This window comes from Grampus griseus (assembly GCF_964374135.1).
Source record: "Grampus griseus genome assembly, chromosome: 8".
Classification (NCBI taxonomy): domain Eukaryota; kingdom Metazoa; phylum Chordata; class Mammalia; order Artiodactyla; family Delphinidae; genus Grampus; species Grampus griseus.
The window spans coordinates 102531884-102550188 of NC_139002.1; the positions used below are offsets into that span (position 1 = coordinate 102531884).

An 18305-nucleotide genomic window follows, 5' to 3' on the forward strand; every position below is an offset into this window, starting at 1 on the left:
AGCCTGTCTTACTGCCCCCGCCCCACTCACCACCTTCCATGACCGCTCCAAAGCCCACACCCATTAGGATTCACTGCCCACAGACGTGCACTGACCGAGCTGGGCACATTCACCCACTGTCACTGGCCTTGTGTAGACCAGGGACCTGGCTGGGCCAGACTCTGCCATCCCGCAGGCTAGGGAGAGGGGGCTCTAGTTTGTACAGCACCCGCCCTTCCCTGTTTGAGTGACCAAGACCAACACCCCTGACCTAGCTGTAGTCCCTGAGCACATGAGGAAGACTGGCTACAGCTACAGGATGATGACTCATAGGTTCAAACTGGAGTTTCTCTTTTGTTATCTTTTTACATTAAAAAAAATATTTTATTGTTGGGTCATCCTTCTTCCTCTGGAGCTGTGCTTGGGGTCACTCTGACACTCTGTTTCTTCATTACCAGCCAAGGAGAGGGGCTTTCCTGAGAGAGAAAAGAGTTGGTTAGAGAAGGGAGAACTAAGTCAGTCTGGGGTTGGGAGCTGGGAAAGAGGTGAGGGCAGAGGGCACAGGCTTCAGGCACAAAGAATAGTGGTGAGGTGGTGGTTCTTACGGGTGGGGCGTAGCTGCAGGGCCTCCTTGAAATACTTGGGAGGCAGGACGCCATCAGCGTTCCCTGGAGTCAGGATCACCCCATTAGCAGAGCGGAAGAAGGGGATTCCATCTGCAGACAGAGCCAGAGATGTGACTCATGCCCTCTCTGAAGGCCTGGGGCAATACCTGCTGTGTCCAGACTCACCTGCCAGGGCCAGGGGCCCGTTGATGAACACAGCCACTTCGCAATTTGGCCGCATGCCTGAGTAGACAATTGGAGCTGCGGTCTGGGGCGTCTGGATTGTGGTTATCAAACCTGGGTGGGCTGGGGTCCTGAGCTCACTGCGGTGCGGGTGGGGGGTTGCTCCTGCATGCAGGGCTTGGGCTGCCCCTGGACAAGAGGCTATGACCCTTGGAGGAGGACCTGGGAGCACAGAATGGGTGGGAGTAGCTTGGGGGGGCACTGACCACTGATGACACCAGGGTCCCCAAGCAGTCCCGCGGCCAGGTGGATGTGCGTCCTCCCCTGGCAGGATAGGCCCTTGAGCAGGATGGATGGCCAGTGCTGCCAGAATGTGCCATGGACGAGCACCAGGGGCAGGGCCTGTGGGGTCTCCAGGGGAATCAGCTGCAACTCAGGTACCTGGGATGGATGGGGAATGGGCAGCAGTGAGACCCCCTCACAGACAGGGGTCTCACATGGCTCTCCCACTTGTCCCCTTAGCTCCCACCTTCAGGGAGTGACCCTGATTGGCCCGGATGAGAGGGCCGGTGCCGGGGTCTCCTGGCTGCAGGGCGAACCGCTGCTTCCCATTGGTGTCCACCACACGCTGCACATCTTCAACTGAGAAGCTGCAGAACTGGGGCAGCTGCAGGAGGGTGTCCAGGGGCACAAAACCATCTGTGGGCAGGTAGAGTGGTCAGGAGCTGAACTTGCTCTGGCCTGGGCCCCAGTTAACAGGGGAAGCCACAGGCAACGAGAACAGAGTCTGTATGATCTTTAGAAAGTCTCCCCTGGGACTTCCCTGGTGGCACAGTGGTTAAGAATCCGCCTGCCAATGCAGGGGACACGGGTTCGAGCCCTGATCCAGGAAGATCCCACATGCCGCAGAGCAACTAAGCCCGTGTGCCACAACTCCTGAGCCTGCGCTCTAGAGTCCACGAGCCACAACTACTGAAGCCTGCACGCCTAGAGCCCATGCTCCACAACAAGAGAAGCCACTGCAATGAGAAGCCCGCGCACTGCAACAAAGAATAGCCCCCACTCGCCGCAACTAGAGAAGCCCGCGCGCATCAACGAAGACCAAAGGCAGCCAAAAGTTTAAAAATTAATTAAGTAATTAAAAAAAAAAAAGAAAGTCTCCCCTTTCTGAGCCTCAGTTTCTCAACTTATATGGGAATAGGATCTGCCTCATGGAGGGTCACAAAGATCAAGTGACCCTTTTGCGCACAGTACCCAGCCCAGAGCGGACACTCAGTAAACATCAGTTACCCCAACACCCTCACAGTGCCCAGTCTTGGCATAAGTGTTTATTGGGCCACTGGGCTGGAGGTATCACCAGGCCTGGCCCAGACAGAGGCTCCTCTCCCAGTCTGCCCTGGACATTATACTGGGCTCTGGGCCTCGGTCTTCCCTATACACGGAAGGGATGTACCTTCTGTGCTGTTCTCATAGGACTGCGGTGGAAGCCATGAGGGAAGGCAGTCACAGACAGGCTCACACTGCTCCCTGGGCTCCAACCACTCCTGGGCCCAGCCTCTAAGATGCTCACTTACCGGGCCCCATGGGAAGCCCCAGCTTCAGGGCCCCGTGGCGCAGGGCATAGGACAGAGCTTTGGACAGTTGTACATCCCGGTCCTGAAAGAGCCCAGAGGCGGCCGTTAGTCCCCGTGGTGACCCTGCCCTGCTGAACTCAGTGATCTGCTGTAGGAGACCAGAGGGAGAGGAGTCCCTGTGCTCCCCGGGAACAGCACAATCCATCCGCCCCCACTCCCACCCGACCAGCATTTCCCAGGGAGCAGGACCCCCTCCCCTGCCCTCCCACATTGGGAGCAGGGGTGAGGGTGGAGGGGGCGCACCTGTTCCCGGGGTCTGTGAGCCCTTCTACCCTTGGGCCCTGCTGCTTCCTGCCTCCTTCCTCTAGAGGCGTTCATGGCCAGGACCTGTGGGGAGCAGTGAAATGTGGAGACTGTTAAGGACCTTCCCATGTCCCCACGATGCCCAGAAAGTCACAAAGCCTCGGGATGTGAGAGCTGGGAGGGAGATATTCAGATTTCTAAATTCACTTCCCACCCCTAACTCCCTGGTGCAGATAGGGAAACTGAGGCCCAGCAAGACTTGCCCAAGGTGACACTCTGTCAGCCACAGGGCCCAGAGAAGTCAAGCCCCTGCGACCCAGGCTCCTGGTCTGCCCCGCAAAGCGGGCCTGGGGAGGCGGGGCCGGCAACCAGGCTAACGGGGCAAAAATGTCTGGGCCGGCCAGAGAAACAGAGCCGGGACAGACGGGAAGGCTCACCGACTCCGGGGGCCGGGCAGCTGACCCGGACGGGCCCGTCAGCTGACCCCGACGGGCCCTGAGCGCCAGGACCGGCCAATGAGAAGCCGAGGAAGAAGGGGGCGGGTACTTCCGCTCCGGGGGAAAGAGGCGGAGCCTGCGAGGAGAGTAGGCAGGTGATTGCCGGCTGCAGCCTGGAGCTTCCGGACCCTGGGAAGGGTAACGCCGCGTCAGGGGTTGGAGGCAAGACTTTTGGTTTGGGGAGACAGAGGCATTAGGGGGTGACAGAACCCAGGACCTCTGAGTCGTAGGGATGCCCGGGAGTCTCAGGGATGTCTGGTAGCAGGAGCCTCGGAACTCTTGCTGGGATGATAAGACGTTTTACAGCCCAGGGAGGGGTCAGGGGGGTGCAGAAGGGCTGGGAGTACCTTCAGGAGGTTTGTGGCAGAGGGGGCCAGCTGTCGGGTCCAAGGGTGGCTGTGGGTCCCCCGGGGTGACAGGCCTGGCTCTGCCCTCCCCCAGAACTGCCCTATCCAGATCATGGACCCTGAGGTGTCCCTGCTGCTGCAATGCCCCCCGGGGGGGCTGCCTGAGGAGCAGGTACGGGCTGAGCTGAGCCCTGCCTACGACCGTCGCCCACTGCCAGGAGGGGACAAGGCCATCACCGCAGTCTGGGAGAGCCGGCTTCAGGCCCAGCCCTGGCTCTTTGACGCCCCCAAGTTCCGCCTGCACTCTGCCACCCTGGTGCCCACTGGCTCGCCGGGGCCACAGCTGCACCTGTGCCTGGGCCTTACTTCCTATCGAGACTTCCTGGGCACCAACTGGGCCAGCTCAGCTGCCTGGCTGCGACAGCAGGGGGCCACCGACTGGGGTGACAAGCAAGCCTACCTGGCGGACCCCTTAGGGGTGGGCGCTGCACTGGCCACTGCTGACGACTTCCTTGTCTTCCTGCGCCGCTCTGGGCAGGTGGCTGAGGCACCTGGGCTAGTGGACGTGCCCGGTGGGCACCCTGAGCCTCAGGTGAGATGCCAGGCTGGGCGCAAAGGCACAAAGACCCAGAGAGCTCGGCTTTGTTTTCTTCATCCCTTAAAGGGGGAGTTGGCCTGATGCTTATCCGAAAGTCTCCGCTCAGGGCAGCCTCTCAGCCTGCCTGCTGAATCCTGCCCCAGACCCATGGGAAGTTAGGGAATTGGGGGTGGGGGTAGGGATGGAGGACCTAGCTGGACCTTTGGTTTTCCATCTGGAAAAACAGGGCCTGGGTCAGGGGATCACCAAGGCTCTCACTCTGTGCCCAACCAGGCCCTCAGGGCCAGTGAGTGTGGGGAAAAGCAGGGCGAGAAGAGGGGAGCAGGGGCTGAGCCTGACCTCTTACAGGCCCTGTGCCCAGGTGGCAGACCCCTGCACATCAACCTCCCTGGGGAGCTGGTGGTGCATGAGCTCTTCTCCAGTGTCCTTCAGGAGATCTGTGATGAGGTGAGTGAGAGGCAGGTGGGACAGAGTGGTGGGCAAGGAGGGAGGGGATAGAACAATCCAGAATTTCACAGGTCTGGGATGGCAGGAGTGTCTGTAGGCATCTGGCTTTTTTTTTTTTTTTTTTTTTTTTGGCTGCCTCACGTGGCTTGTGGGATCTTAGTTCCTTGACCTGGGACTGAAACCAGGCCCTTGGCAGTGAGAGTGTGGAGTCCTAATCACTGGCCCACCAGGGAATTCCCAGGCATCTGGCATTGAGCAAAGAGCTCAGCTTTGCAGCTAGGCACACTTGGAGTGGAATTCTAACCCTCACCTCTGTGTGCCTCGTCTCTGTGTTCCTCTTTACAATGGGGACAATAATAAATGTCTTGCCTACTCCCGCCAGGTTTGTTGAGAAGAGGAGTAAATGGGAGTCCCAATTACTTTTTAAAATTTTATTTATTTATTTTTGGCTGCGTTGGGTCTTCGTTGCTGTGCACAGGCTTTCTCTAGTTGAGGCAAGTGGGGGCTACTCCTCATTGCGGTGCGCGGGCTTCTCATTGCCATGGCTTCTCTTGTTGAGGAGCACAGGCTCTAGGCGCATGGGCTTCAGTAGTTGTGGCATGTGGGCTCAGTAGTTGTGGCTCGTGGGCTCTAGAGCGCAGGCTCAATATTTGTGGCGCACGGGCTTAGTTGCTCCACAGCATGTGGGATCTTCCCGGACCAGGGATCGAACCCGTGTCCCCTGCATTGGCAGGCTGATTCTTAACCACTGTGTCACCAGGGAAGTCCCCAGTTACTAAATTGACTTCCCTAGGGTGACCCTGGGCTAACTGTTCCATCTCTCCCGTTGTGGTTTTCTCGTGTGAAATGAACATGCCCAAGATCTGACATTCTGTGATTCTGGGCACTTGAACTACACACTGTAAAATGCTGTACAAGGGTAACATGCTGTTCTTCATTGAGAGGGGCAGGGATGTGGGCAGTGGGCACTGACAGGTGGTACGCCTGGCCCCAGGTGAACCTGCCGCTGCTCACCCTGAGCCAGCCGCTGCTGTTGGGCATTGCCTGCAATGAGACCAGTGCCGGCCGTGCCAGTGCTGAGTTCTACGTCCAGTGAGTGAGCTCTGGGAGGCAGGGTCCTGGGTCCTGGAGTAGGTGGGTGGTTGAGCGGCATGGCTGAGGCAGCGGGGACTCCACAGGGACCTTACAGGGTCTAAGCACTCACCAGGCCACTCTCACATCCTTGTCCAGGTGCAGCCTGACTTCTGAGCAGGTGAGGAAGCACTACACGAGTGGGGGACCTGAGGCCCACGAATCCACAGGAATCATCTTTGTGGAGTCACAGGTTTGAGGTGGCGAAGTGTGTCTCATTTGGACAAGGAGCTGGGTTGGGGCTTGCAGAGGCCTGGTGATGCATGTCTGTCTCCTGGGCCTGGGTCAGAGGGGCCTCCCACATCTCTCAGAGCTTCCCTCCAGAGGCACAAGACCTCATTGGGGATGTCCTCAGCCCAAGGGAGAGGGCCAGAACTGTGGGCACATCTCCTGCAAGAAACCCGAGGTCGGAATATTTGGGTCTCACTGTCTTCCCACAGAGTGTGAGGAGGTTGCAGGAGACTGAAATGTGGGCCGAGCTCTGCCCCTCAGCCAAAGGCGCCATCTTCCTCTACAACGAATTCCAGGAAAGTTCCACCTAAGTCGCCCTAGAGTCCCCAGCCCTATCACCACAGCTCGGAAGACAATAAAGGACTTTATTCTTGGATTCCGTTGGCGTCTGCTGTTTCCGTGAGACAGAGAGAGGGGCCGGGGTGGCTGAGAGAGACAGGACAAGTGACTTGGGGGGAAAAAAGGCCCAGCCTCAGTTTTCCCCTCTGTAAGCTGAGGGCTGTGCCCCCTTGCCAGGCTCCGGTGAAGTTCCAGGCCGATTATGGGGTGGAAACTGCTTTGTGAAACGCGTCTCGCTGCAGAGCGGAGTAACAGCCATGTCCGAGGGAACAGAGCAACGGGGGCTGAGCCGAAAGCCTCCCTGAGGGTCAGGCCCCCTGCCGCAGCCTCCCCGGGCGGGCGCTGGCGCCTTTCTGCAAGTCCCCGGGCTGCTGTCTCGATGGGTGGATCCGAGGCGTCAAAGGCCAATGGATGTGCGGGGGCGGGGCTTCGCCGCTGTTCCGCACCTTCAGGCCTGTGGGCGTGGTCTGGGTGTCTACGCCAATGAGAGTATGGAGGCGGGGCCTGAATAGGAGCCGGAAACGGCGGCCGCCGAGGGGTCTGTGAGTGAAGGGGGGCGGGGCTTGGTGTGGCTCTTCCTGCACCTGCCCCCCGAGCTCCCAGGGTGGGAAGGGGGTCTCGGCGTCCGGGGCTGGTTGTGCAGACGCCCGGGTCAGAGGCGGGGACAGGGCCAGGACATTGGGGTCTGGTCTTCAGCAGGGAGGTTCCACCCGCCCCTGAGTCCCCGGGCCTGCTTCGGTTTTCCTTTGCATCTCAACGGGGACAGGCCCCTTCCCTCTGCCCCCCACCCCCACCCCTCATCCCCGCTGCAGTGGTTGAAGTCTGCTCCCATCCCACTGTTCTTTGTGACCTTTCACCAGCTGCCCGCCTGCCTTCATGCTGCCCCTGCGCCTGCGCCGGCTGTGGCCCCACAACCCTCCCACTCGCTTCTTCGCAGCGGCCGCCCGGCAGCGGTGAGTCGGGCGCCTGGGGCCGGGCCCGGTCGTTCAGTAGGTTTTTGTGGCTGGCCTGCCCAATTCTAGGCCCTGCGCTAGGTGCCGGGATAGTCTAGGTGCTGGGATAGTCGTGATCTCTTACGCTGCGTCAGGCGCCTTACAGGCTTGTCAGATTACCCTCACCTTCACTGCTGAGAGGGCACAGGATCAGAGATTAAAGGATGACCCCCCAAGGTCATACAGAGAGTTAAGTGGCACATCTGGAATTTGAGCCCAACCAAACCCAATGCACATTCCACAACTCAGGTGGTTGTCAAGCGTCGCTGTGCATAACCCAGGCGGGGTGTGGGGAGCTTACAAAACTGCAGATTCCTGGGCGCTGCTCTGGAGATCCTGATTTGCAGGAATGAGGTGGGCCTCAAGAATCTATTTTTTAAAACATGCTTTTCAGGCGTTTCTGATGCAAGGGGTCTGAAAACTACACTTTGAGACAATCTGATCTGCCCCTTACCTGGAACAGTCAAAAAGGGAGGGATGATTTCGAGATCTCCCTTGGCACCTGCCTCAGCCCCCTCAGCATCTGGATGCTGGGTTGAAGGGTGTGGTCCAGCAGGGCTGGGACGGGCAGGGAAGGGGTATCCTCTGTGTTTTCCTTAGCCCCTGCAGGTTTGGGCCTCTCTCCACAGGTCTGGCCCCAGTAACTACTATGAACTGTTGGGGGTGCATCCTGGTGCCAGCGCTGAAGAAGTTAAACGAGCTTTCTTCTCCAAGTCCAAAGAGGTACCAGTGGTCTTAAGTGGAGTGGGGGAAGGGAAGTCTGAGCCAGATGGGGTCCGCTCCAAATTCTCAGGAATGGAGCTGAGAGGCTCACTCTGGCTGGTGCATATTCCCTCAGCATTCATAGGGAGGGGGAGCTGCCCCAAGGGGAGAGGTCTGGCCGGGTGGAAGGAAAGGCTGTGGGGCAGGAGCCAGGAGTCCTGTCTGATGGGCTGGGCTTGGTTCTCTTTACCTGCCTGCTCTTGAGAAAGCTGGGACCAGGGCATCCAATGAGAGCCAGGCAGCAGGTGGGGAGGGCTTGAACAAGGGGAGGGGGCAGGAGTTTGTGCTTCCTGACTCTCTGGTCTTCTAGAGGGATGTGCAGGCCTGAGAGTGAGGGTCACTGCCCAGGGAGGGCCTCTGGGTATGATATGAGCCCTTGTGGGTGGATATTATCAGGATAGGTCATGGGAAGGGAGATGAGGGGAGTCCTGCCCCACCCCAGCTGCACCCTGACCGGGACCCCAGGAACCCAGCCCTGCACAGCCGCTTTGTGGAGCTGAGTGAAGCGTACCAAGTGCTGAGCCATGAGCAGAGCCGCCGCAGCTATGACCACCAGCTCCGCTCGGCAGCTTCCCCAAAGTGTCCAGGAACCACAGCCCATCCCAGGTCTGCTCATCAGGCACACAGGTACAGTAGTCCTGCCCCCAGCTTGCCACCCCCAAGTCTCCTGGGGAGCCCCGTCTTTACACTGTCCCTTCTTCTACCTCCCAGCAGCTCCTGGGCACCCCCCAATGCAAAATACTGGGCCCAGTTTCATGAAGTGAGGCCTCAGGGACCAGAGTCAAGGCAGCAGCAGCACAAGCACAACCGGCGGGTGCTGGGGTACTGCCTCCTGATCATGCTGGCAGGCATGGGCCTGCACTATGTTGCCTTCAGGTGCGCGTCCCCCTAGGGTGATGGGCAGAGGGCAGGAGGGTGGGTGAAGCCCAGTGTCAGCCATCCATCCATACCACCCCTGTGGCCTGCACCCTTGTGTCTCTCAAGCTAGGAACTGCATGAAATAGGTCTCCTCCAGAGTCTCGTCTTATTTAGCAAAGGCAGCTCTGCACTAAGGGCTAATGTCATTTTCAGTTTTTTAGAATTTGAATTTAAATCTTGGTGCTGGTTGCCAGAGAGTGCTGGAGCCAACCAAAATCCTGCACAAGAAGGAAATGCATTGAACTGGGCCTCACCAGAAACTGTCTTCATTTGTTTGGTAGTTGCTGTTTTCCTGCCACTCTCTCATGCGTGCCATTGCCACTGAGGCTTGATAGCAAAGACACCTAAAGGCTGGTGCACACTGCTAGCAGTGTGCCTAGTTCAGTGACGGAGTTAGATGAACAAACCTTTCTAGTCGCCTTTAAGGACCTCCATGACGGAGCTGCTGTCACCACCTTCAGGACAGTCAGGGACCTGGGTCGCCATTAGGCCCTGGACAAGAACCAGCTACTCTGTGCCCCTTTCCTCATCTAGCACAGGCAGTTAGCTGAGGTCCCCACAAGTGTAAAGCTGTGAGACCCTCAAGTAGGGTAGAGGGGGGTGGGACTTGGGAGACAGCGGGGATTGGGGATTCCCAGAGTCGGTTGTAACCCCCTTGCAGGAAGCTGGAGCAGATGCATCGTAGCTTCATGGATGAAAAGGATCGGATCATCACAGCCATCTACAATGACACTCGGGCCCGGGCCAGGTCTGTCCCAGCTCTTTCCTGCCCTCTCCTCACTGTCCTGGCACCACCCTCCAGGATCCCAACCTGACCACCAGGTACTCTCCCCTGCAGGGCCAAGAGAGCCAGGCTCCAGGAGGAGCAACGGCTGGGGCCGCAGCTGCAGCCACCACCCGGGCCTCCTCAAGGCCCCGGGATCGTGCCCCCCGGCCCCAGCCCCTGAGCGGTTCACCTTGGAGAGCACACCTTGGATGGGGCCTGCGGTGTGCTCCCTTCTGGGACACCCCACTCCCCAAAACGCGTGCAATAAAGTGATTCTCAGAGCTCTTGTCTGGCTCGCTCCTACAGGCCCAGAGCCCCCGGCCCGGGCCCCGCCCTCCGGGTTCTGGCGGCGGCAACCCGGGAGCCCGGCCCCCTGGGCGGTGCGTCCCCTTTCCCCTGCTGCGGCAGGAGGTGGGGTGTGTGTAGAGGGGGCGGGCCCCGCCGGCGGCCTCGCCCCCCCTCCCCCACCCCGCCCCCGCCCCGCGGCCCGGTGGGGAGCGCGTGTCTGGGTCACATGAGCCGCCCGCCCGCCAGCCCGGGCCCGGCCCCCCGCCGTCCCCACCGTCCCCGCCGTCCCCGCCGCCCGCCGCCGCCACCACCGGCCGCCCGCCCGCCCGGCTCCTCCGGCCGCCGCCGCCGCTGCGCTGCGCTGCGCTGCCTGCGCCCAGGGCTCGGGAGGGGGCCGCGGAGGAGCCGCCCACCGCGCCCGGCCCCCGCCCGCCGCTCCCGGGCCCGCGCCATGGGGCTCTGGCTGCCGCCGCCCCCCGCGCCGCCGGGCTAGGGCGATGCGGGCGCCCCCGGCGCGCGGCCCCCGCGGGCACCATGAGCCCCCTGCTCCGCCGCCTGCTGCTCGCCGCGCTCCTGCAGCTGGCCCCCGCCCAGGTACGTGCGTCCGCGACAACCCGCCCGCCCGCCGTGCCCTCTCTCAAGGTTGGCGGAAGTGGGGAGGCGCGGAGCGGCCGGGTTCTCGGGGATCCGCGGGGTCGGGCCTCGGACGGGGGCGTCTCGGGAGCCCGGCCTGGGCATCCCCCGGGAGGCGTCCCTCCCCGCCCGCCCGCCGGCCCAACTCCGGGGCCACTCCCCCGCCCCACCCCGTCCCCAGGGCGCAGCCGGGGGCGGGGCCGCCTCGGTGCCTGCAGGACGCGGTTCGGCGCTCGCTGTGCCCCTTCTTGATCTGTGGCCTCGAGAACAAGCCCGGTCCCTAGGCTTGGAGGTTCGACGCTGCCGGCAGAGCGTGCCTGGGGGGTTGTAGCCAGGACAGGTCCCAGGTCCCAGGTGGCCTGGAGAGGACAGGTAAAGCTAGAGTGGCCCCAGGAACAGAGTAGTCTGGAAATAAGCCTCCTGACTGCAAGGGCAGAGCCCTGGGGCCAGCGACAGGGCTAGCCCTTCCTGGAGTGCACCTTGGGTCCAGGTTTCTTCTCTCCTGCAGGGCCCGGTCTCCCAGCCTGATGCCCCTGGTCATCAGAAGAAAGGTAATAGTAACAATAGGAACTTTCTACTAGCCAGCACTAAGAATCTTTTCTTCCAGTCCTGATTCCAGACTCTGTGTATTCCTCATCTTGTGTAATCACAGTCCTCTGTAAGATGCAAACTCTTATTCTGCCCATTTCACAGAAGAGGAGATTGAGGCAGGGGGGTTCCTGGGTTCTGGATGAACAGGACAGGGAAGACAGATTGGGAGGGCAGAAGTGGGGGCTAGTGGAGGGTGGCTGTGACACGAGAACTAAGGAGAACAGCTTCTGGGCGCAGGGGTAGGGGAACCAGGGAGCAGCTGCAGGAAACCCAGTGGGGACTTAACCCTTACGCATCTGCCCCCAGTGGTGTCATGGATAGACGTGTATGCTCGTGCCACCTGCCAGCCGCGGGAGGTTGTGGTGCCCCTGACCATGGAGCTCATGGGCACTGTGGCCAAGCAACTGGTGCCCAGCTGCGTGACGGTGCAGCGCTGTGGCGGCTGCTGCCCTGACGACGGCCTGGAGTGTGTGCCCACTGGGCAGCACCAAGTCCGAATGCAGGTATGGGGCAGGTGGAGTGTGCCTGGCTGGATGCTAGCGTTCTGGGGACTGAGAGGGTGGCAACCAGAGCCCTGGCTGGTGGGCAAGGTATTCTCATTTCTCCAGCCCATGGAGCGTCCCTTTCCTCTCTCTCTGACGGTCTCTCTCCCTGTTCTCCTGAGCGCAGATCCTCATGATCCGGTACCCAAGCAGTCAGCTGGGGGAGATGTCCCTGGAAGAACACAGCCAGTGTGAATGCAGGTGCCAGCCAGGCCCCACTCCTGAGTTCGCAGAGACAAGGCTTGGGGGGTGCTAGGTGTGGTGGTACACCACAGCGGGGACCGGGTATCCAAGAGTATAGCCGGGTAGGCCTGGGATCTAGGGCAAGAGAGTAGGATGCTTGGCTTCCTGATCCTCTTTTTCCTTGTCTCTGTCTGTCTCTCTTACTTTTCAGACCAAAAAAACGAGAGAGTGCTGTGAAGCTGGACAGGTGAGTCTTGGGCTCTTGCTGAGGTGGGGTTGGAGCCCAGGCCCAGCACCCAGAATGTAATGTGTGGGTGGGGCGGGGGGTGTAAGAGTGTGTCAGGAAGTTGTGGTCCCCCGCCTTCTCCTCCCACTCGTGTCCCCCTCTCCCCTTTTCCTCTGCTTCCCAAGACTATATGCTCTTCCCCAACCCCAGCTCCCGGGAAGACTCTTACTTCTCACCCGAGACATGTTGCTTCTCCTCCTAGGGCTTCCACTCCCCACCACCGTCCCCAGCCCCGCTCTGTTCCGGGCTGGGACCCTGCCCCCGGAGCACCCTCCCCAGCTGACATCACCCATCCCACTCCAGCCCCAGGCCCCTCTGCCCACGCTGCCCCCAGCGCCGCCAGCGCCCTGACCCCCGGACCTGCCGCTGCCGCTGCCGACGCCGCAGCTTCCTCCGTTGTCAAGGGCGGGGCTTAGAGCTCAACCCAGACACCTGCAGGTGAGGAGTCGGGTGTGGCGTCAAGGTGCCATCCTGGAGCAGGTCCCAGTGAGCCTGCTGGTGGGAGAAGAGCCAGGGAAGGGGAAGCTTTGAGTGTGCTGAACTATTGACCAGGCGCCTGCTGGCACTGGGGTCAGCATAAACAAGGCTCACATTCTGATGCGGAGTCAGACACGAGGGCACGTGATGCCAACACAGGAAGTCAAGCCAGGACCTGTGGTGAGGGCCCCCTGACGTTGTCTTTGAGAGGTTAGAGATGTCCTGGAAGACGTGACATCGCCGGGTGTAGAAAAGAGAAAGACAGCCTTCCAGTTTGCAAGGCTCTGAGCCTTCCCAGAAACCCCTGTGGTAGAGTTTGTTCCACCTTATGTGCTCCAAGAGGCCAGGGGATGTGGTGGAACGCTGGTCCACCCTTGTCCAAGTTGCTTCTCACCACCCCTCCTTTCCACAGCGGGGCCATGGGGTGGCGTCCTGTGGACCAGGCCAGCTGGGGCTTCCCAGGAGTGTTAGGGGAGAATGAGGTTCACAGAAGGTAAGAAGTGGGCGAGTCTAGAGGAGCAAGGGCTGAGCTGTGCCAGCATGAACAGACCCCTTCTTCCTTTTTCAGGTGCCGGAAGCTGCGAAGGTGATACATTGCTTTTCAAACTCCGTGGGGCCACTTGCCTCGCAGGCCTGCCCAGAGGGCAACAAGAGGGCATCCTGGTGAGAACAGTCCAGTCCCCAAGACCTCAACCTGGGCGGAAGCTCCTGCAGGACCTGGGCCTCTCAGAGGGCTTTCCAACTGCCCCTTGTCTCTCTGAGGCTGCCGTCCAACAAAGTGGACAGAGTTGGATGAAGAGACCTGGAGGCAGCACGAGGGGTCATGTACCATCTTGGGAGAGAATGGGGTCCCGGCTCAGTTTTTAACCACCTTGTGCAAGTGAGCATCTTACAACTGGCTCCTCCGTCCCCTCACTAAGAAGACCCTGGTCCTCTACAAAAAAATGAGAGTTGGGCTTCAGTACAAGAACTGTGAACTCCAGTCCCGATAAAAGAGATAGAAGGAACTGTCTCTGCCTGTGTCACTGTTTGTCACTGTCCGGGCTGGCTGGTTTGGACATAAATGTCTGCGTCACACTGCCTCCTAGACATGGAGCTTAGAGGAGATGAGGCCCAAGGCCCCACAACAGGTCACAGAGCCAGAATCGTGCATCCTTCACGTTCATGTTGTGCTAGCAGGCCCTGGGGAGTCCCTGCCCCTCTGCTCATTACAAGGGTTCCTTTCTGGAAGGAGAGGGCCAGTGAGCTTGAGGTGGGACCCAGATCTGCTGAATGACCTTGGTTGTCACTGCCTCTCATTCTGAGGCTCAGTTCCCACATGTGCACACGGAGGGAACCGATGATTACTGTGGTCTGGGCCCTTGGGCTCCAAAAAAGAGAGTCACGTAATAGGAAAGAACACCCATCTTCCCTGCCGGGTGACACTCTGTGTTTGCAGCTTTTTGCTCCCGGTAGCTTAACTCGAAGGTCACGCACCTGGTCTGCCCTCACCTCACTCCCACATCCCCGAAAGGGAGGCAGCACCAGAGGTCTGTGGTCGGTGGGCTCCGCTCACCCCAGCCACACGGTCTTCTCCACTCTCACCTCCCTTGCACCTTGGGCTCCCCTCCTCAGGCGCTGCTTGGGACTCCTCTGACCTTTATCTGACCCAGCCCAAGCTCAGTGGCCAGCTTTCGGCCTGTAACCTTCAGTGCCCCTGGGTCTGAGTGATGAGGGGGTGAACTGAAGGGCAACCTTGGGCACCAGTGCTTTGCCCCATCGAGACAGAATATTCATGGCAGAGGTTAAGCCAAAGCAGCTCCCCTAATGGAGGCCTTCTCTGAAGTGTTAGAGGGTGGGGTAGTGATCTTGTTGGGCCCAAACCAATAGTGGGGTTAAACCAGAAGAGACAATTCGTGACAGTGATTGCTACTTTCAAATAATTTTCTCAGCTATTCTGTCACCCAAAATGCCAGAGCTCAATTAGAGTGAGACAGATGAGGGTTAGGGACAGTAGCAACCACCTCCCAAGGCCATTTAAGCCTGCCCAGCGTGCACACTGCTTCGTATGTGCCTTCTCGCCTAGTCCTCAATTCTGAGTGTTGTAATCTTCCTTTTTCAGTTGAGGAAATAGGCTCGAAAACTCTGACTGACCTGGGATTTGACCTCAGGTCGACTCTCTCCCTAACACTCAACTTAGGCTTATCTGCCTCCCAACTGCAGGTTCATTACTTCAATGGACAGATGTTCACTCCTGGGTGCTGTGGTGCCTAGAAATAAGTCCGGTTGGGGAACGGACCCAGCCAGACCATTACAGTCGTGATTCAGGGGTCATTGTGCAGCAGGTAGAGGCAGGCCTGTACACCGGGAGAGAAAAAAGGGAGAGAGCATTGCCGTGGACCAGGGCCTGGCAGTGCACGTCACTTGCAGCGATCCTACAGGGGCCCTGCGGGGTGGATGTTATCAAGCCCGAGTTACCAGGCCAAGGAACTTGCTCAAGGTCACACAGCCTGTCAATGAGTGGCAGACCCTGGATTCAAACCCAGGGCTCACTCTGAAGCCAGGCTCTTTCCACAGCAACTGAGGCTTGTGGATCCTGAAGAGGCTCAGGGGCAAACAGGAGAGGCTGGGGGCGACATAAAATGGTGTCTTAAGACCCCCGCCGCGAACCCGCGCCCACCTGACCTTAATTTCACCTCGACCGGAAGTGCCTTCGGCCCTTTCAGAAGTCACTTTCACCTAACCTTACGGACTACAGAGCCACCGGACCTGACGCATAAGTCACATGGCGGCGCGGGGGGCGGAGCTAGAGAAGGCCGCCCAGGCGGGCGTATGGCCGCGGGTTTCGCACGGTCCAATGAGGGCGGGCGGCGTGGCCGGGTCTGGTGGCAACGATGACGCGCCTGCGCAGAGACGGCAGCAGGACTGGGGTTGACTCCGGGGGCGCGGCGAGGAGGTGAGCGGGGGCCACAGCCCGGGCTGTGGGGAGCCGGGGTGCAAGGGGGCAGGCTGGATTAGGCGGGGCAGGAGCGGGCCGGGGCCCTGAGTGTCAACAAGGGATAGGTTACGAGGGAATTGAAGGTTGGGGTCAGAGCTGTCTGGGGATGCCGCAGGGGGAGGGTTCTCACGCCTCACGGGGCGGGGCTCCGGGAGTCGGGGCGGTACGTGGAACGGAGACGGGTGGGACCTCTGAGCTTGTGCCAGTGGAAGGCGGAGCTCCAGGGCTGGGGGCGGGGCTAGGACTGGTGAGGGACGGAGGCTGGCCCTTGGAGGAGGAGCTGGAACAGGCGGAAGGAGGAGCCTCGGGTTTGGAGACCGAGGGTGAAGGAGCCCAGGCACTGGGGGCGCGGCCTCAGCCGGTGAGTGGCGCGGCTACAGTTCAGGAAAAGGGGTCTAGTCCTGTCGGGGGCGGGACTACAGGGCCGGGGGCGGAACCACGCCCTCTAAAGGGTGGGGCTAAGGAGCCCAGCGAAGGGGTAGGCCCAGGTAATGGCCCGGGGCGTCCACGCGGGGGCGGTCTCCGTGGTGGCCGTGCCTGGGGGCGCGGTAGGCCGAGAACTCCCCCGGGAGAGGTGGTGTGGGTGGAGCGGGCTCGGCGGCCACCCGACACGGGGCCAGTCTGGGTGCCCCGCAGGCCCCCGAGGGCTCAGAGTTGGGGCGGCGCCTCGGGCGGAGGCACAGGACCAGCCTGGGGGGTACCCCCGGAGGACAGGGGCTCCCCGGAGCCACCCAGTGGCGATGTGTGGGTGCCTCGGGGCCGACCCCCTGCGGCAGCCGCAGAGGTGTGGGTTTGCTGGGCGGGAGGCAATTGGGTGTGGCGTGAATGGGGTCGCCCGGTTGGGGCAACTGCTGCGCAGCCAGATAGGGTTTGGACTTTGCGGAAAGGGACAGGGGGGAATTGAAGAGCAGAGCTGGGGACTGGGAGGGACGGAAGGGCAGGGGGTGAGCAAAGGGGCTGGACCCTGGCTGCTGTGGCCTCCCCTGACCCCCTCCCCCCGCTGCTGGGGTCCTCGGGCAAGCCCCCTTCTCCCTGGACTGGTAAGTGTGGCCGCGGAGCCTGGGGGAGGGGGCGGTGACACGGGACAAGGGGATCCCCAGGGGCAGGCAAGGTACGGTGGGGTGGAATCCTCCTGGTACTTGCCCGTATTCCATGCCCTCCCGTTCCTCTCCCCCGGTTGGTTGGTCGGGGTCTGTCCCCGCAGAAACATGAGGCTGAGCTGGGTCCTAACAGTATTGTCCATCTGCCTGAGCGCCCTGGTCACGGCCGCCGGGGCCGAGGGCAAACGGAAGCTGCAGATCGGAGTCAAGAAACGGGTAGACCACTGTCCCATCAAATCACGCAAAGGGGACGTCCTGCACATGCACTACACGGTGGGTGAGGAAGTGGAGCTTTTGGGGGTGGGTGGGCCTTCCGGGGACCAGAAAGGACTTGGGAGCCAGGTGTGTCTGCCAAAAGGTGGGTCACCTTGGGCAAGTCTCCTCATCTACTTTGCATGATCCTATCTTGCTCTTAACTGTCTACTCCCAGTTGGCACCAGCAAGCAGTGCAATGTACTGTGAGCTGCCCAAGGTTCTGTCCCTTTCTAGGACTATGGCCGCCAGTGCTGTGGGCTGCCACCTTGATGGGAAGAGCACCTGGGGGTGGGGGTGTCAGAGCAGACCCTCCTCCTCACTGGCCTTCCCATGGTCTCACAGGGTAAGCTGGAAGATGGAACAGAGTTTGACAGCAGCCTGCCCCAGAACCAGCCCTTTGTCTTCTCCCTGGGCACGGGCCAGGTCATCAAGGGCTGGGACCAGGGGCTGCTAGGGTGAGTCGAGGGGCCATGGCTGTGGTCCAGGAGGTGAACTGTGGGAGGCAAGCTCCAGGTATGGGGTGGGGGCAGGGAGCCTGGGTGCTGCCACATGCTGAACATGTATTGTCCTACAGGATGTGTGAGGGGGAAAAGCGGAAGCTGGTGATCCCATCAGAGCTAGGTAAGAGGCCCTTCCTGAATGGGGATAGGGAGTTCAGGGTTATATCTACGTAAGGGTGAAGGCTGGTTCAGCCTCTGCACGGATGTCCACTCAATCCATTCAGTACATGCCACTTCCAAGTCTAGTTGTGTCCAGCAGTGAGGACAGGGCAAGACCCTTGGGACGCTTGGCTCTGGTGCCCACTCTTTGCCCTCTACAAGACCTTTAGCAGCGCCCTCCCAAATCCATTACACCTTCTGCATTTCTGGCCTCGTGCTGGGATGGGCAGAGGCTTGGTTTCAGCCTGGTTGTCTGCAGAACACCTCACTGCCTGGCCACGGCTCACTTTCTTTGTGCATCTCTGCAGGGTACGGAGAGCGGGGAGCTCCCCCAAAGATTCCAGGTAATAAACCTTCCTGCCCCCCATCTCCTGTACCCATTCCATCTCCCTGTGGCCCTGGTTCTCATTCTGATCCCACTTCTCCCCTGCAGGCGGTGCAACCTTGGTGTTCGAGGTGGAGCTGCTCAAAATCGAGCGACGTTCAGAACTGTAGCCAAACTGGGGAGGGCTGGGGGAGAGGCCCCCATCTGGGACCAGACTGTTTAAAGAAAGAAAAAAAACTTTAAAGCCCACGAAGTGAGCCTGTGTTTGTTTGTGGGCCCTGGAGACTTAGAAACCACAGCTTCAGCCTTCCCTCTCC

General features: G+C 60.3%; 5 protein-coding genes across 23 annotated transcripts; 4 read left to right on the forward strand and 1 right to left on the reverse strand.

The window, feature by feature from the left end:
- Positions 1 to 11: 11 nt before the first annotated feature.
- Positions 12 to 3134, reverse strand: TRPT1 (tRNA phosphotransferase 1). Of its 2 annotated transcripts, none has more exons than XM_082659110.1 (8): positions 3082 to 3134; positions 2645 to 2728; positions 2342 to 2486; positions 1297 to 1466; positions 1034 to 1208; positions 771 to 827; positions 585 to 695; positions 12 to 455 (listed from the first exon to the last, which is right to left on the reverse strand). In XM_082659110.1, exons 2-8 carry the CDS (start codon positions 2717 to 2719, stop codon positions 364 to 366), a joined length of 825 nt encoding a protein of 274 aa, XP_082515236.1. In that variant the 5' UTR covers positions 2720 to 2728; positions 3082 to 3134; the 3' UTR covers positions 12 to 363. The 2 variants fall into 2 exon arrangements, with proteins under 2 accessions (XP_082515236.1, XP_082515237.1); XM_082659111.1 differs by having other exon boundaries at positions 16 to 455; positions 2342 to 2423.
- A 74-nt stretch (positions 3135 to 3208) lies between these two features.
- Positions 3209 to 6277, forward strand: NUDT22 (nudix hydrolase 22). Of its 3 annotated transcripts, none has more exons than XM_082659107.1 (6): positions 3209 to 3303; positions 3583 to 4080; positions 4435 to 4533; positions 5528 to 5625; positions 5764 to 5857; positions 6105 to 6277. In XM_082659107.1, the coding sequence occupies exons 2-6, from the start codon at positions 3601 to 3603 to the stop codon at positions 6204 to 6206; spliced, it is 873 nt and encodes a 290-aa protein (XP_082515233.1). In that variant the 5' UTR covers positions 3209 to 3303; positions 3583 to 3600; the 3' UTR covers positions 6207 to 6277. The 3 variants fall into 3 exon arrangements, with proteins under 3 accessions (XP_082515233.1, XP_082515235.1, XP_082515234.1); XM_082659109.1 differs by having other exon boundaries at positions 5764 to 5864; positions 6105 to 6237; XM_082659108.1 differs by having other exon boundaries at positions 3218 to 3279.
- A 478-nt stretch (positions 6278 to 6755) lies between these two features.
- DNAJC4 (DnaJ heat shock protein family (Hsp40) member C4) lies at positions 6756 to 9946 on the forward strand. 10 transcript variants are annotated; one of them, XM_082659119.1, is made up of 7 exons: positions 6757 to 6776; positions 7095 to 7187; positions 7827 to 7949; positions 8385 to 8615; positions 8700 to 8864; positions 9568 to 9654; positions 9745 to 9946. In XM_082659119.1, the coding sequence occupies exons 2-7, from the start codon at positions 7111 to 7113 to the stop codon at positions 9851 to 9853; spliced, it is 792 nt and encodes a 263-aa protein (XP_082515245.1). In that variant the 5' UTR covers positions 6757 to 6776; positions 7095 to 7110; the 3' UTR covers positions 9854 to 9946. The 10 variants fall into 10 exon arrangements, with proteins under 10 accessions (XP_082515244.1, XP_082515245.1, XP_082515242.1 ...); XM_082659118.1 differs by having other exon boundaries at positions 6756 to 6776; positions 7856 to 7949; positions 8431 to 8864; XM_082659116.1 differs by lacking the exon at positions 6757 to 6776 and adding an exon at positions 6861 to 6885 and having other exon boundaries at positions 7856 to 7949; positions 8431 to 8864.
- Positions 9947 to 10174: 228 nt separating this feature from the next.
- VEGFB (vascular endothelial growth factor B) lies at positions 10175 to 13679 on the forward strand. 2 transcript variants are annotated; one of them, XM_082659131.1, is made up of 7 exons: positions 10175 to 10554; positions 11102 to 11144; positions 11491 to 11687; positions 11854 to 11927; positions 12121 to 12156; positions 12499 to 12633; positions 13241 to 13679. In XM_082659131.1, the coding sequence occupies exons 1-7, from the start codon at positions 10495 to 10497 to the stop codon at positions 13260 to 13262; spliced, it is 567 nt and encodes a 188-aa protein (XP_082515257.1). In that variant the 5' UTR covers positions 10175 to 10494; the 3' UTR covers positions 13263 to 13679. The 2 variants fall into 2 exon arrangements, with proteins under 2 accessions (XP_082515257.1, XP_082515256.1); XM_082659130.1 differs by having other exon boundaries at positions 10177 to 10554; positions 12398 to 12633.
- Positions 13680 to 15466: 1787 nt separating this feature from the next.
- FKBP2 (FKBP prolyl isomerase 2) lies at positions 15467 to 18237 on the forward strand (the record flags this gene model as incomplete). 6 transcript variants are annotated; one of them, XM_082659136.1, is made up of 6 exons in its annotated part: positions 15467 to 15607; positions 16854 to 17022; positions 17347 to 17459; positions 17579 to 17625; positions 17972 to 18007; positions 18097 to 18237. In XM_082659136.1, 6 exons carry the CDS (start codon positions 15546 to 15548, stop codon positions 18156 to 18158), a joined length of 489 nt encoding a protein of 162 aa, XP_082515262.1. In that variant the 3' UTR covers positions 18159 to 18237. The 6 variants fall into 6 exon arrangements, with proteins under 6 accessions (XP_082515262.1, XP_082515263.1, XP_082515265.1 ...); XM_082659137.1 differs by having other exon boundaries at positions 15531 to 15607; positions 16902 to 17022; XM_082659139.1 differs by lacking the exon at positions 15467 to 15607 and adding an exon at positions 15887 to 16010.
- Between the last annotated feature and the right edge of the window lie 68 nt (positions 18238 to 18305).

Bases quoted from the DNA above. Each gene is read 5' to 3' on its own strand.
- TRPT1 (XM_082659110.1), bottom strand. From the start codon at position 2,719: ATGAACGCCTCTAGAGGAAGGAGGCAGGAAGCAGCAGGGCCCAAGGGT. The intron at 2,487-2,644 runs GTGCGCCCCCTC...CTCCTACAGCAG, and splicing joins CTCACAGACCCCGGGAACAG to ATCACTGAGTTCAGCAGGGC. The intron at 696-770 runs GTGAGTCTGGAC...CTCTGTCTGCAG, and splicing joins CGGGCCCCTGGCCCTGGCAG to ATGGAATCCCCTTCTTCCGC.
- NUDT22 (XM_082659107.1), top strand. From the start codon at position 3,601: ATGGACCCTGAGGTGTCCCTGCTGCTGCAATGCCCCCCGGGGGGGCTG. The intron at 4,534-5,527 runs GTGAGTGAGAGG...GCCTGGCCCCAG, and splicing joins TTCAGGAGATCTGTGATGAG to GTGAACCTGCCGCTGCTCAC. The intron at 5,626-5,763 runs GTGAGTGAGCTC...ATCCTTGTCCAG, and splicing joins AGTGCTGAGTTCTACGTCCA to GTGCAGCCTGACTTCTGAGC.
- DNAJC4 (XM_082659118.1), top strand. From the start codon at position 7,111: ATGCTGCCCCTGCGCCTGCGCCGGCTGTGGCCCCACAACCCTCCCACT. The intron at 7,950-8,430 runs GTACCAGTGGTC...GCCCCACCCCAG, and splicing joins TCTTCTCCAAGTCCAAAGAG to CTGCACCCTGACCGGGACCC. The intron at 8,865-9,567 runs GTGCGCGTCCCC...ACCCCCTTGCAG, and splicing joins CTGCACTATGTTGCCTTCAG to GAAGCTGGAGCAGATGCATC.
- VEGFB (XM_082659130.1), top strand. From the start codon at position 10,495: ATGAGCCCCCTGCTCCGCCGCCTGCTGCTCGCCGCGCTCCTGCAGCTG. The intron at 10,555-11,101 runs GTACGTGCGTCC...TCTCTCCTGCAG, and splicing joins TGCAGCTGGCCCCCGCCCAG to GGCCCGGTCTCCCAGCCTGA. The intron at 12,157-12,397 runs GTGAGTCTTGGG...TTCTCCTCCTAG, and splicing joins AGTGCTGTGAAGCTGGACAG to GGCTTCCACTCCCCACCACC.